The 14,380-nt window shown below is 40.6% G+C and overlaps 1 protein-coding gene across 1 annotated transcript in view; it reads left to right on the forward strand.

Moving 5' to 3' along the window:
• The window catches only part of ADGRL4 (adhesion G protein-coupled receptor L4), a 77,121-nt gene extending 62,992 nt beyond the window's left edge, over positions 1-14,129 (forward strand). The window contains exons 14-16 of the mRNA XM_032696913.1: positions 10,219-10,310; positions 11,864-12,032; positions 12,442-14,129. Of these exons, the coding sequence (XP_032552804.1) occupies positions 10,219-10,310; positions 11,864-12,032; positions 12,442-12,504 (324 nt within the window). The 3' untranslated portion in view covers positions 12,505-14,129. The remainder of the gene's footprint in view (positions 1-10,218; positions 10,311-11,863; positions 12,033-12,441) is intronic.
• Positions 14,130-14,380: the final 251 nt, after the last annotated feature.

Raw genomic sequence — 14,380 nt, forward strand, 5'->3', positions numbered from 1 at the left:
TTATTTGTGATAAATGCCTAGTTGTATTTCTTAGATAAATGAGAAAAATATACTCTACCATTTACTGTAGGTTTTTTGGAAAATTGCTGTTTTAAACATTTTTTTATATCCACTGCTGTTCCTCAGTCTGCCTTTTTAGTGGAAATAAATTTCCTACAGGGACTAGCAATGGCTTTATTATTCTTTATTAAAGAGTAATAGCCCCCTTTTCATTAGCCCCTCTGTGGCTTCAGTTAAAGGTGTCTCCATTGCATTTCTCATGCCATTGTGGATAAAGTGGAGATAATGAATTATATAGTGGCATTAAAGACTGAGTCTGCAACTTTGTTGGAAACAGATTAGTTCAAACCACAGTGCTGTTCAGCTACAACAATACCTGCTGTGCTAAATAATAACTGAGTCAGAAAATGCTTGTCCTGCTCAGTGGACAGGATCAGCTAAAATCTCCAAGCCACAGCTTCCATATTTCCACACCCAGTGGATGCAGTTTATCACCAAGACCAGAGCCTGAATTAAGGGTTTTTATTTCCTTCCCTCTGCCACTAAAGCCCCCGTTCTAAAGTTCCTGGAAATACTTGGAAAAAAGAGGCTGTGGCCATTAGTCTATAACACGAAAATTGCTTGATCCTGTGCCATTACATAGGAACAAATTTATCACATGAGGGTGAAAGATCCTCAGAGGGTGTTCAAAGTAAAAGTGTTTTTTTAAAAAATCAGCTTAGTAATGTTATAAGGAAAATTACATTAAGTTGTCCCTCACGTCCACTGGAAGGACATTAGACCTGAGCCTTGAGCATGTCCTCTGCCACCAGGAGTGAAGCAACCAGGGCTGGCAGGTGAGGGAATACAGGTGGATGCCAAGGGGAAGGGGAAGAGCACCTGCAGGTGCCAGCTGGCTGTGCAGATTTCCTGAGACACTCCACAGCTCAGTGCAGGGTAATGTCTCTCTTCCCTTCAATTCCAGGAAGACAAACAGTGCCCACAATTTTTATGGATCCATGTATATAAAATGAGCCACAGTCAATTTTTGTTTCAGGAAAGCCACATGAAGAGTCTGAAATAGGTTGGCTTTTTTGGGTTTTGTTTCTTGGGGTTTTTTTTTTATTGCTTAATATCCTCTTAGGTGATTCTTTACACTGCCTTGCTGTAAGCACAATTGCTATAAACATATATGCTTACCCTAAATTGTTCATTGAAAGGACACTGTAGGTTTACTTTAGATAGTTAGTACGGACTGGTGATGTCTTTAGGACTTTCTTAGTAATTAAGTAATGACTGCATCCACATGACATTATCTCACTCAAACCAGATTTTCTTCGACTATTCTACTGCCCCTTTGATTTGTCACTGACAGGCATTTAGAGAAGTGAATTTAAATTCACAGTAGGAACTGCACGTGAATACTCTGCTTGGAAATCTCACTTGGTCACTGAAAGAAGTTTTTGTGTCTTTGAATAAGGCACAGCATGGGATTTTGGGACCACATTCACAGCAGAATCATGGATATTTCTGAAAAAGCTAAAGGCCAAATCCTCTGGAGGATTTGGCAAACTGTGGAAGGCATGGACAGCTTTCTGCCAACTACTGACACCTCCAAAATGGCAAACACAGCTTGTTTTCAGACCTGACATCTCAGTCGTGCTCCTGATGCTGCCTCCCTCCCAGTAGCTAATCCGTTCACTGAAGATAGTTGTGCTAAAATATAATATACAACTATTTCACTCCTCTTTGCCAGGTAAAAATCCTTCTGCAGGGCTCCTGCATAAGGCTCCAAATGCAGCATAACAAAGGTTTCTGTGTATGCAAAGAAACCATAGGAGGGAGGGATATGTAGTCTGAAGTCTTTGATGCACCTTGAATCTGTTCATTAAACAGCCTGATTTATGTCACTACCAACTCACAGGAAAATCCACCTTCTCAAAAGCTTCTTGGAAAAGGAGAAGAGTAAATCTAGTAATTAATTACACTGTGAGCAAGATAGACCCCAGTCCTACCACCGGATCTAACTGGGCTGATGTTTATAGCTAAGGTCAGGTACAGCTCTGTTGGTTCATCCCTCCTGCCCTTGGCTGCGGAACTGAGGGTAAATAAAAATATTTAGGTCAGTATGTGTTTAGCTTTGCAATCCAATAAGAAATAACATGGAATCTACGAGTCTGAGAAGCTGTTTACAATGATGAAAAGCATAGGAATTTATTTATTTATTTATTTATTTACAGCTTGTTTAAGTGTTCTAAAAATATAAAGGAAATGCTTAATTGAGTCTAAATCTATAGCTCGAGGTATGTAAAAGAAAACTTTGAAGTACTCATATGCAATCCTATGTGAAAATCTTATATTTCCTGACAGGGTTTGAAATAAACTCCTTTAGTTATGTTTTAACTTTTAAAACAAGCAAAATCATTAAAATCTTAGAACCATAACATTCTAACCCTGCATAATTGAAACTATTTCCCCAAAATATAGCCTAAAGGGGGTTCATCAGTGTTTTTGTTACATTTTCTACTCCCAGAGAAGACTGCTGTTGTATACTTAAAGCATTTGAGGAGATATATTCACTGGGGACATGGTAATGAGATAAATCAGTCAGGAGACAAACCCAGACTGTTTGACTGCCAGCTTGTGTCCAATTTTATGCAATTAATATAGCATACATTTCCATTTTGAAGCTTAAACTGTTGTATTGTTAAATAGCTTAATTCCATCCTCCCCTGACTGAAATAACGATGACCCACTGGATGTTGTCATTTTACCCAGCCATTAGCCACAGAGCCAGGAAGACAGAAATGTATTGCTCTCTGTGGCAGAATTCAGACCATCACAAGCTCATTAATTCAAACACTCATAATGAGGGTCATTGTACAAACTGATACAGATACAGCTGCTCTGAACTTCAGACATTTTTTGAAAGAGCCAAATTCAATATGATATATGTAAAAAATTCAGGTATATGCCTAAGAGAGCAGCAGGGGAAATTTTCTCATTCTTTTTTGTGAGATCTGACATCAGCATATAGATGGTTTCATCAATTATTGAGACGGAGACCAAGAAAGGGAAAGGGAATGATTTGGGGGTTTCGTTTTTGAAGTTTGAATGTAAAGTGCTCAGACTGAATCAGAACTAGTATGTCTGAGTCTTTAGAATTAGCTGCCTCTTTCTTATACCTTCTCTTCTTTGTAACACTAGAGAGCCTTTAAAGGCTGGTGTTTGAAATGTTTTAATAACTTTTGAAAGGCTGGGGTGTATCTTTCACACAAGGATACCATATATGAAATTACCTATTCCTTTTTCATTCTATAAATAATGTGTCTTGAAAGCACCATCAAAAAGCTCAGTCTTGTATTAAACAATTACACCAGTGTGAAAAAAACAAACCTGTCTTTAGATAATACTGGATGAGGAACTGGGGGATGAGGGAAATCCAGGTCTCCCTGCTCCAGTGAATATTTAATTATTTATATAGCAAGGAATAGATCCAGCAGTAGCAGTGAATAACCTGTAGAGAGCCTGGAGAAACCGAGGGTCATAGCCCAGTCTGAATATTAAGTACAACAGAAAATTGTGCCCATGTCTCCAACATCCCTTATAAATACCCTGTCCACAGGGATTTTCATTGTTCAGGAGAGTCCTTTCTGGTTTTATTCAGAAAAGCTATCCTAGTCAGGGAGCCTTTCTTGGTGAAAGCACAGTCTAAAACACTAAATGTCTTTCAGTGCTAATGAACTGACATTTTTCAACAAAAAAAAGTGTTGGACAAATCTTTTTTCAATGCCCCATCCTGATCCCTGTCCTTTCACCAGGTGCCCAGGTGCTAACTGAGCTACCATCATGAAAGATGGACCATTCCCCTCTGAGCTTTCAAGTGCTCTTTTGTCTTGCTTGGAAGTAGGAAAGGGGAAAAGAAGGAAAAAGATGTCTTGTTGTCAAATTTGACAGCTGTCAGCTATCTTGAAGGGGCAAAATGATGATATATCACTTCACTCAGTAGCTTACAATTTAATTGTAATTAATTATGAAAGAAACTACAGCTCTTCAACATGAGTGCAAATATTTTTATTTGCAGGCAGATGTTTTGCATGTTTTATTAAATCTTGTGTAGTTCATACTATTCAGTGCTCAACTAAAAATAACTATCATTTTGTACCTACACAGAGAGAGCTTCATGCAGTGTGAAGCACTAACATCATATTTACTTGAGGACAGAACATTATGTTACCCTTGCAGTATGTAAAATACGTACATTTAACACTGGAATTAAGGACCTATTTTAAATATAGCAGTTGCTAAGCAATGGGCTATTAGCAGAACTCCAACAGCTTGGAACATTTAGGACCTACATGCTCGTTTTTATATTATTACTTGGTTTCCAGAATACAGTTGGCAATCAATAGAGAAGTTTGTAATTCTCTTAGACAACAGATGAGACTGTTCCTCAGCGCTCTCTGCTGTGGCAGCCCCAGGAGCAGAAGCCAGAGCAGCAGTGTCCTGGTCCACCCATGCCCACTGTTGGGCAGTTCTCCTTCCCTGCAGGAGCCTGTGCAGGATCACTCTATTCAGGTACCTGTGGTAGTAGGGAGATCAGAGGGAGGAATTCAAACCTGCAAACAGATTCCCAGAGCTGTAGATGGAGGTAGGTTAACTCCACACAGAGCTTTTCCCATCCTATCCTAAAATACATATGATTGATTGAACAGAGCTAATTCTTTTGGCAAAGCCTCCTTATTGTTGACAAAGTGATTAGGAAATCTCTTTGAATGTTCAGTTGCTTTTTTTCTCCTACAAGAGGAGATCATGCAGAGCGATGCTGGGGGTCAGATCTGACCCTGGGGCTTGTACCACTCCAGATAGCTCTGAGCTCTTCCTTCTGTGCCTGCTGGATCTTACTCACCAACATCACAGTTGTCAGCATGGGAACTGTGCCATGGGGGTCCCCAAAACAGCTGTGGGATAATTTCCCTGTCCTGTTCTGTGCCCCAGTGTGCACCCATGGCATTAGCCATTGCTAACCTGCAGAGTGAACCTGCAGCAGTGTCCAGTTGCCAGTGAATCCCTTGAGACTGTCATTCTCTGTGGTGTGCAGTGGTAAAGCTTTGACAATGCTGGTAGCAGTGGAAGTTTTACTATTTAACTGGAGTTCTACCATTGGCTTAATGGGGCCAGAAGTCACTCCAAAGTCCTAAATCTTTCTGACCCTTCACATGGGTGACGTCCCTGAGAGAGATGTACTGAACACTTACAGTCCTCCCTTTAAACTCAGTCACGGGGGTACAATAAAATCCAGCTCATAGAGATTTGTGTCTCCTCAGAGACTATCTGGGGTTATACAATACATAAATGCAGGATTCTACAGAATCCTGATTCCATGGGATCCTAATAATTGCCCTTATTCAATGCCTATTTCATATAAATACATTTTAAGTTTTCCATTTGTTCATAAATATACCACAACATTTCTAGAATTTAAGAAAGCTAAAAATACTTTTACAAATATCTTTAAGGAGACTTGATTCCCCTGAAGATGCTGTGAGTGGAGGCTGTTTCTGTATCAGCCCTTGTCTTTGATTAACCACTTAAAAAAAAAAAAAAAGAAAAAAAGGAATAGATTAATTATTAAAATTAGTCCTGTAGTGCACCTGAGCATGAAGAGTGAAACATGATTCCCGCTGAATTACAGGGAGGCAGGGCTGAGGATGCTCAGCACTTCACAGAATTGGGCTGGCAGGGAGAAAGCCAGAGGTTTCCTTTGTGAAACAGTAAGGACTAGGGGCACTGTGTGCCCACTAGCAGTTTAGAGTGGTTTATTAAAGAAATAAAATTTTAAAAAAATTCAGTTCTGGGCTTGGAATCAATGCAATTCCCCTTTAGTCTATTAGGCTTGCCGAGGAGCCCTCTCAGGACACGCAGCAGTTTCTGTGACTGCTCAGCCGTGTAATAACACCGCAAACAAAGACACGAGGGCTCGCGGTGTCACACTGTAACATCGTTATTCACTCCATCAAACTGCGGCCACCTCGGGGTTTGCCCAGAGCTGCAGAGCAACTCTGCTCATTACACAGGTACCTGGTCCCCGCAGCTGGCCCCAGGCTGGCCCCTCTCCAGCCCCGGGCCCTGCCTGTCCTGAGCTCGCTTCCTTCCACACTTCCCTGCACATCCCGCTCCGCTCCAACTCGCTCCCTCTCCGGAGACAGCACGCCTTATGTTTGCCATTTCATTCTCATTCACCTTGCCTGTCACCTCAAGGCAGCCTTAATTATAATGTCATTGAAGGTTTATTCAACGAGATCTGAAGATTGTGCTTTAATTATAAAAATGAAAACACACGATTACAACCGAAGTAAGTATAAAACAATATTTGGCAGCAAGTGGCAGCTGAAACCTTTTTAGATGTTTCAGTGTCTCTCATCCAGAAGCCACTCAGTTTGTTCCAGATGGAAGGTTTGGGGATCTAGGATTCCTTGTGTCTTTTTCTATATTTTGAATGACTTTTACAGCCTGCTACTTCAATTTCTGCTCACTTGAAACTCAGTTTTGGGTACAAATTCAAATGTCTCAAGTGCTTGTATCTTTGGCCAGGCATTTTAGGTGATTTGGCTTCCCATTACATTTGTTGGAATACATATGACCCTTTGGGGATATCAGTTATATTTCCCCTTTAGCCCTTCCAAGTCCGGTTTCTCAGTGTTCCTACTCAGCCCAGCCATGCAATATGAACTTTTTACTTTACATTTCCCAGAATTAGTTGAGGCTACTGGTATGTTCATGGCAAAGAACATGCAAAGTATCGGGTTGAAGCAGAATACATTAAGTTTAGAATACCTTTTGGATTACCAGTTTTCTCTAAATGCCACAATTAACACATTATTTACATTAGCTTGCTTTTTCTCCTGGATGATTTACCCACGAGTTCATGTTGTTGTTTTCCTTCAAGTTTTGCTGCATTTCTGTGTGATGGGACAGTTGCAACTTCTTTTTTGCCTCACATTTTGTCCCTCCTCAAAGAACAAAACGCAGTTCCACAGGCCTCTAGCTTAGGTTGAAAAGGGGGGGAGGGGAAAAAAAAGGAAAAAATGTTGTTTTGCCTAAAAACTCCTGGTTTGAGACACCAAACATTGCGTAAAGGCAGTCTAGGCACTTTCACTTCGCTATAGGTATTTTTTTTTATTAATGGAGTGCTTCAAAACGGGGCAAAGACCAACTTGAGGCTTTAATAAATCTTGGAAATGACCTGGTGTTTCAGAAGTTAAGCTCACCCTCATTACCCTGTAACACTGCCTCCTGCAAGGCTACCTGAGACGTGTGGTGCAGCAGTTGTGCTCCGGCAGCTGGCTCCAGGAGCCCGTGTTAACCTCTCCTGTTCCCCAGAGATGCACAGATTACTCCCATTAGAAGGATTGATGAATGAAAAGATGGTGGTTAATGGGTATTACTTTAATGCAGAGGGCCAAATCCTATTATCCTGTGCAGTGGACAGTGCAAACACTGTTTGTGTAAAGGAGCCCCGCTGGGACAGAGAGAAATGGAGCCCAAGTGCTGCCCCAGCCTTGCTCAGAAAACCTGGCTGGTTCTGCAGCTGCTCATGTGGCTGAAGAATAAGGGGGGTTGGCCCAAGAGCTTCTCCCAGAACTTGTTAGTGGCAATAGTTTGACATCAGTGGTCGTGGTGAGGGGCTGGCAGAGGGGAAGGTGGGCCACGTTGGTTTGTGCTGTGAGCTCCATCTTGGCTCCTGAAGTAGCAGTGTGTGTTCTCCATGCTCGTGGTACTTTGATTTCCAGCTACCTTTTTCAGCTTAATAAGTACATTAGGTGGGTTATGCAGATTACAGTGTGTGCACTGAGTTATTTGATATATTATTCACCAACAAATATAAGATAAAAAGTAAGTCTGCATATAATTACCCACAACTGCTGACTGACTTATAATTAACTTTGAAAAATTGCTGGTTTAGGAGATATCATAGATTACAATTTTAAATATAAGGAGCTTCAGAATAGCTCTCATGATCAGCCTAGTACAAGGTATTCAGTGAAGGATTAATTCCCTAAACTGCTAATCAGCTCTATCTCCTGTCTTATCAAATTGTAAATATATTATGCTGTATTAAAGTATGAGCATGCAGCTAATTAAAGCAGAGCCTGCTTTAATATCAGATGCTCCCCCCTTGACACAACAAAAATGTTCTAAGGACATAGCTAACGAGTGTTAACAAATGAAAGTGATACCTCTTAAAGTGATGCTGTGTCCATACAGCAGTTTTTTGTTTTCTTTTCAAAGGTGAGGGATTTTGTTGTTTTGTTTCTTATTTAAAGAAAAAGAAGAAGGGGGGAAAATCATACAGTTTTTCTGGAGAAACAAGTTGGGAAGGGCATTAATTCTATTTAGCCTACAGCTAGAAGCCCACGGGAACCAACCAAGAGATTACAACCAAGGATTTACAAATAGTACCTGAATGACATCCAGTGAAAATTTGGTTCATTTGCTAACATTTTAAATAGATTCTGATGTTAAATGCTGAAAAGCAAAATACAATACTTTTTAAAAAACAAGAAAGCAACCATCCACATTTTTAGAGGAATGCAGCATAAATTTAAATGAAAGATCAGTGAAGCCTAGCCAAGCAAAGAGAGGATCAGAACTATAATTGAGCATCATTTGCAAAACTGCTTCTTTTAGTTGCTTTTCTCTGTTTCAAACTCAAATAAAGCGATGCCATTATACAGGCAGCAGGGGAAAAAAATATCAAAATTATTCATCTATGAAACAAACATGAAAAATAAGAGAGAATACACAGCAAGAAGCCTCTCAATTAGTTAGATTTTTTAAAAATTCTTTGTGCAAACCTCAAAGTTTTTTGTGCCACTTGAAAGTTTTCACACCCTAAAGACCTCCGAATGTATGATGTTATTAATGTTATTCAGCAATGAAAGACATATTTGTCAAGACCAACATGATAGAGTAAAAGAGAAAACCCATGGGATGGAGAGGGTTTGGTTGTTTTCTCCATTTCCCTTTCTCTGAACCTCTCCTCTCTGAACCTCTCCGAACCTCTCCTTCCCAAATCTTCCCAAACCTTCCCTTCTCAAACTTTCCCTTCCCTTCCCTTCCCTTCCCTCCCCTTCCCTTCCCTTCCCTTCCCTTCCCTTCCCTTCCCTTCCCTTCCTTCCCTTCCCTTCCCTTCCCTTCCCTTCCCTTCCCTTCCCAAACCTTCCCTTCCCTTCCCTTCCCTTCCCTTCCCAAACCTTCCCTTCCCTTCCCTTCCCTTCCCTTCCCAAACCTTCCCTTCCCTTCCCTTCCCAAACCTTCCCTTCCCAAACCTTCCCTTCCCAAACCTTCCCTTCCCAAACCTTCCCAAACCTTCCCTTCCCAAACCTTCCCAAACCTTCCCTTCCCAAACCTTCCCTTCCCTTCCCAAACCTTCCCTTCCCTTCCCAAACCTTCCCTTCCCTTCCCTTCCCTTCCCAAACCTTCCCTTCCCTTCCCTTCCCAAACCTTCCCTTCCCAAACCTTCCCTTCCCTTCCCTTCCCTTCCCAAACCTTCCCTTCCCAAACCTTCCCTTCCCAAACCTTCCCTTCCCAAACCTTCCCTTCCCTTCCCAAACCTTCCCTTCCCTTCCCAAACCTTCCCTTCCCTTCCCAAACCTTCCCTTCCCTTCCCTTCCCTTCCCAAACCTTCCCTTCCCTTCCCTTCCCTTCCCAAACCTTCCCTTCCCAAACCTTCCCTTCCCTTCCCTTCCCTTCCCTTCCCTTCCCTTCCCAAACCTTCCCAAACCTTCCCAAACCTTCCCAAACCTTCCCAAACCTTCCCAAACCTTCCCTTCCCTTTTTCTTTCCTTTTCCTCCCCTTCCCTTTCTTTGCCTTGCTTCCCTTTCCTTCCTTTCTCTCTGCCTTTCCCTTTTCCCTCCATCTATGCTTAGGGAAAATAATCTCAGCAGGAAATCAAAGACATTTACCAATAAAATCAATGAACATTTGCAGACTGTTAGTAGTGATAAAGTTGAGATAAGGTGGAGTTCCATCCCTGTTTGATCAATGTTTATTGCAGGGCCCATATTTTTTAATGGAAGTGGATCAAAGCACTTTTTTTCCCCTCCTAACTGGATTCTGGAGGTTTCAGAGACACAGAAACTTTATCTGACTTGTTTCATTTGAATGTTTAACAGTTATTGACGTTCAAAAGCGTCCTGGTTTGAACTAAAAGTTCCTTCCTTCATTCCCCACAGGTTAATTTGTTGGCTTTTGGAGTGATTATTTATAAAGTGTTTCGACACACTGCAATGCTAAAGCCAGAAGTTAGTTGCTACGAAAATATAAGGTAAGTTTGCCATTTAACACAAATTCTACCTTCTGTAAGTTTGAATGCAGACAGAGGTGACAGTGAGTATTCAAAAATAACAGTTTAAAGATTTGTAGAAAAAGAAGGATCTTTATTTTCCTGTTATCCCCTTATATATGGTTGGAAGTACATTTTGTAATCATGATTCCCATCCAGCTATACCTTGTACAGTAACACTGGGGGTGTGTGAGAGGTGCATGAGGAATCCCAGCAGCCCACATCAACCAGAGGGTAAAGGCTGATGGCAAGGTTAAAGAAGGAATTGTCCTTTTTTTAATTTCCATAGCTTCTATACAAGCCAAAACAGATCTCAGAACTTATGTCTGAAATGGGACCAAAATATTTGCCTGGAAGTAACAAGTAATTCAGTGATAAGAGACTCGAGCCGTTCATGTTGCTTGGAAAAGTCTGCAGTGGGATGTTGTGCTCCCGTGGCACTGGGGGGATGGGGCAGATCCTCTCCAGGATTTTACTTTGCATGCTGCTATGATTTTTCCATCAACTCACTCTCCTTAAAACTGATTTATAGGGACCTTGAAAACCGTTTGTGCAGGAAAAGCTGAAGTGTACTACAGGGAACATTGAAAACAACTCACTGTTTGTGTTGCTTAGGAACACTCCTGCAATTTCAATGCATTGCACTGGATTTATAGTTAGGATTTAGGAATTGTTTGATTGATTACTTTCTCTTATTCCTCACCCTTCATAGCTTCGTGTGGTGACCTGGTTCTAATGAAGTTGAAAATTATTCATTTTCAGGGGAACAGTGCTAAAAATGTCTGCTGTTCAAAGGAAGTCCTGCAATGACTGAGCTGAGAATGAATAAGAAAGTAATCAGTGGCTTCATTTCCAAGACAACATGCTGTAATTTGCTCAAGTCTGTGAACAGCATCTTGGAACAAAAAAAAAAAGATATAGCCAATCAGTTCCTACAATTTTAAAGCATCAATATGCTGACCCAGGAGCTATTTGAGAGTATTTGTGTTCTAAAAACAAAAATAATTTTTTTTCTTTTTTTTTAAGAGAAAGAATGAAAGAAAGAAAGTCTGGTTTTACAACTGGCACCTCTGCAGTGAACCTGAGAGGCAGCCAGGGAATCCTTTGATGTCATGCACATGCACTGACCTCAGAGCATACTGTACATTTTTTCTGGGTTATTTTTTTGGAGGAAGATAAGGGGGAGGAGGAAAAGTGGGGGGAATGCTTCGTAACAGGCATATGTTTTTCCTTGGGGAATTACACTAACAGTAGATTTAAATCAAATCATATGGTGCTGCAGTACACCAGAGAGAACACATCTGAAGATTAAAGCAGCCAGTGTTTTAAGGCCCTCCAGTTTTACTCCTTTGCTCTTCCGAAGGGATCCCGTGAGTCCATCCGTGCCACGGTGCTGCAGCACACCCTGAAGAGCAGCCCGTGCACTTGCACTTCTCAGGCCTTTGCAGCTGCCAACAAACTGCTGACCCGAAGTGGAGAAGGAAGGGAAGTGGTTTGTGCCTGCACGTTGCTCACGATGTTTCTCTCCCGTCCAGGTCCTGTGCCCGAGGTGCCCTCGCCCTCCTGTTCCTCCTCGGGGCCACCTGGATCTTCGGGGTGCTCCACGTGGTCCAGGGATCCGTGGTTACTGCCTACCTTTTTACAATCTTCAATGCATTCCAGGGGATGTTCATCTTCATTTTCCTTTGTGTACTGTCCAGGAAGGTGAGTGTTCCAGTCCCTGTGGGAAGTGACTCGGGCAGTCTCAGGTACCTACACAGTCAGGTGCCAGCCCAGAAGTTGAGCTTTTCTGTCTGTTCAGTGGAGACAGAACCTCTGTCTAGTTTTTACCTGTTCACATATTTCCTCCCAGTTTTAAAACTTATGTGTTAAACCTGGGAAAATGGGGGGTTTTTAATTGTAAAACTGGTTATAGTGCCATTAACCTGATGAAATAATGCAAAGTGTCCCCACACTTACCCTGGGATGATGCTTTCTTCAGTGTTCTGTCCTAAGGTCAAAACCAGCCCCACCCTAAAACATATAGAGGCAGAAGCAGTACAAAATGAGTTTAAAGACATCTAGACCTAGTAATAAACCTATTTCATGTTTGAATTCAATATTTTTATTTCAGATTCAGGAAGAGTATTACAGGTTGTTCAAAAATGTTCCTTGCTGTTTCGGCTGCTTGAGATAAACAGAAGGAAAACACCCATAAGCATCTCAGTGGAAGAAGGGAGCAACCCACATGCTGTTGTTATGGATATTACAGCAAAATATGGTATTGTGAAAGCATGAAATGACCCAGTGAGCAGGCATATCTCTTAACTGAATTTTGTACATATGTGTGCATTCCTGCAGAACATTTATATTATTCTGTATACAAACAGTATACAAAAAAAAAAATGGATTATTGCAAAACAAATATTAATAAAGACCAGGGAAAGAAGCTAATTTCCAAAGGAGCTCAACAATTCAACAATATTAAAAATACCTGCAATTCTTGAAAGCAAAATATCAAAAACCAACTGGCAGAGCAGATTTTAGGAATTGCTTTGCTAGTGGAAACATATTTCACTGTCCTTTTGTAGTAACGAGCTTCTTACATTAAGTTGCATGTGACCATCTGCAGGGAATGGGTTCCATTAAAGAGTCAATAGATAAAGATCTGCTTCAGCCTAGACTTTTGAAAACATTTCTTTTAATTTAAAGTAGATTAAAAAAGGAATTTGTTTAATATTATTCTCTTATCACTCTGAAATATATATTTGTATATTAATCAATGCTTTATTTTTATAACTTCTAAAGAACTGTTTAGATCTAAAGAGCTGAGGTCAGATCTGATGTAAGAATGGTGGGACAGCCATTTTGTAAGTGAAAGATTATTTTGTGAATACTTTGAAAAAGATCTGGTTCCTGTTTTATTTAATTGCCAAAAAGGCTGAGATCTGCTAAACTGGCACCTATGATTTTGAAGGCTGTGGGAAGAAGATCCTTTCACAGGTTTGTCACTTCACAGAGATACTTGGAATCCAGACCTTGTAGGATCAAATTAAAATTAAAGTGGTAGAAATCAGCCCTGCAGAAGAATACAGATTTAAATTCAAGGTAATGTACCCCTGTAAAACTACAATTACAGGTTTTCTCAGAGCAACTTTGAGTCAAGCAGTTGTCTTCCTCTGAGGCTCCTGGGTTTGGCACAATCCTGCACTCAACCTTAGGAGTATCCACAGAGCTACTGAAAGCAAAGGGAGCACTTGAAGTGCAAGCTTTGGCAGATCAGAGCATGAACGTGATGCATCAACAGTTCCACCCATGGCATCTTATTTATTTTAAAAGTAGGCTTTCATTTCACCCTTCTAGCACCCAGTTTATGTGAAGTGCTGAGCAATCTCCTGCCCACATTGCCTTCTCAGGAAGTGTCCAGGATCTCAGGCAAAGCCCAATGTTTTTACCAGTGAGGCACTGTAAATATGTAGTTGTTAATAAATCCCACTGCTGTGTTGTCTGTTAAAATAAAGCACTATGCTGAATTTTATTTATATTAAAAGGAAGTCTTTTTTTAGTAACGGTCAATTTTGTTTGGTTTTCATCTTCTTTTCCATATACACAAGGTTTTCATTGTATGCATTGCAGTGACAGGCTTCATTAAGTATATTCCATGTCTCTGTCAAATTTTTTGAAACCACAACAGGAGTCTATTTTTCTGAAAAACTAAAAATCTGCTGGTCCTTTGAATGTAAAATATGTGAATAAACTGAAGTGCTTTGCTTTCACATTTTGACATTTCCATTCATTTAAATAAATTCAGCAGTAAAAGTTCTCACTGTTATATATCATTTGCCCTCAATTATTTGCTATATTTCCTTTGCTGTTGTATATGTTCTTCTAGGTTTGGGAAGATGAAGATACATGTTACTTAAAAGAGTATTTTTAGAAGGATATCTACTAATACATCATTTTTAATCTCCTGCAGAACTGTAACCTACAGTAAGACTGTCTGGACAAAGCATCTCTAGTAACTATATAATGACTTCAGCATGCTCAGTGAGATTGAAAAAAGTTCCTTGGAA

The sequence above is a fragment of the Chiroxiphia lanceolata genome, chromosome 9 (assembly GCF_009829145.1).
Source record: "Chiroxiphia lanceolata isolate bChiLan1 chromosome 9, bChiLan1.pri, whole genome shotgun sequence".
In the NCBI taxonomy this organism is placed as follows: Eukaryota; Metazoa; Chordata; class Aves; order Passeriformes; family Pipridae; genus Chiroxiphia; species Chiroxiphia lanceolata.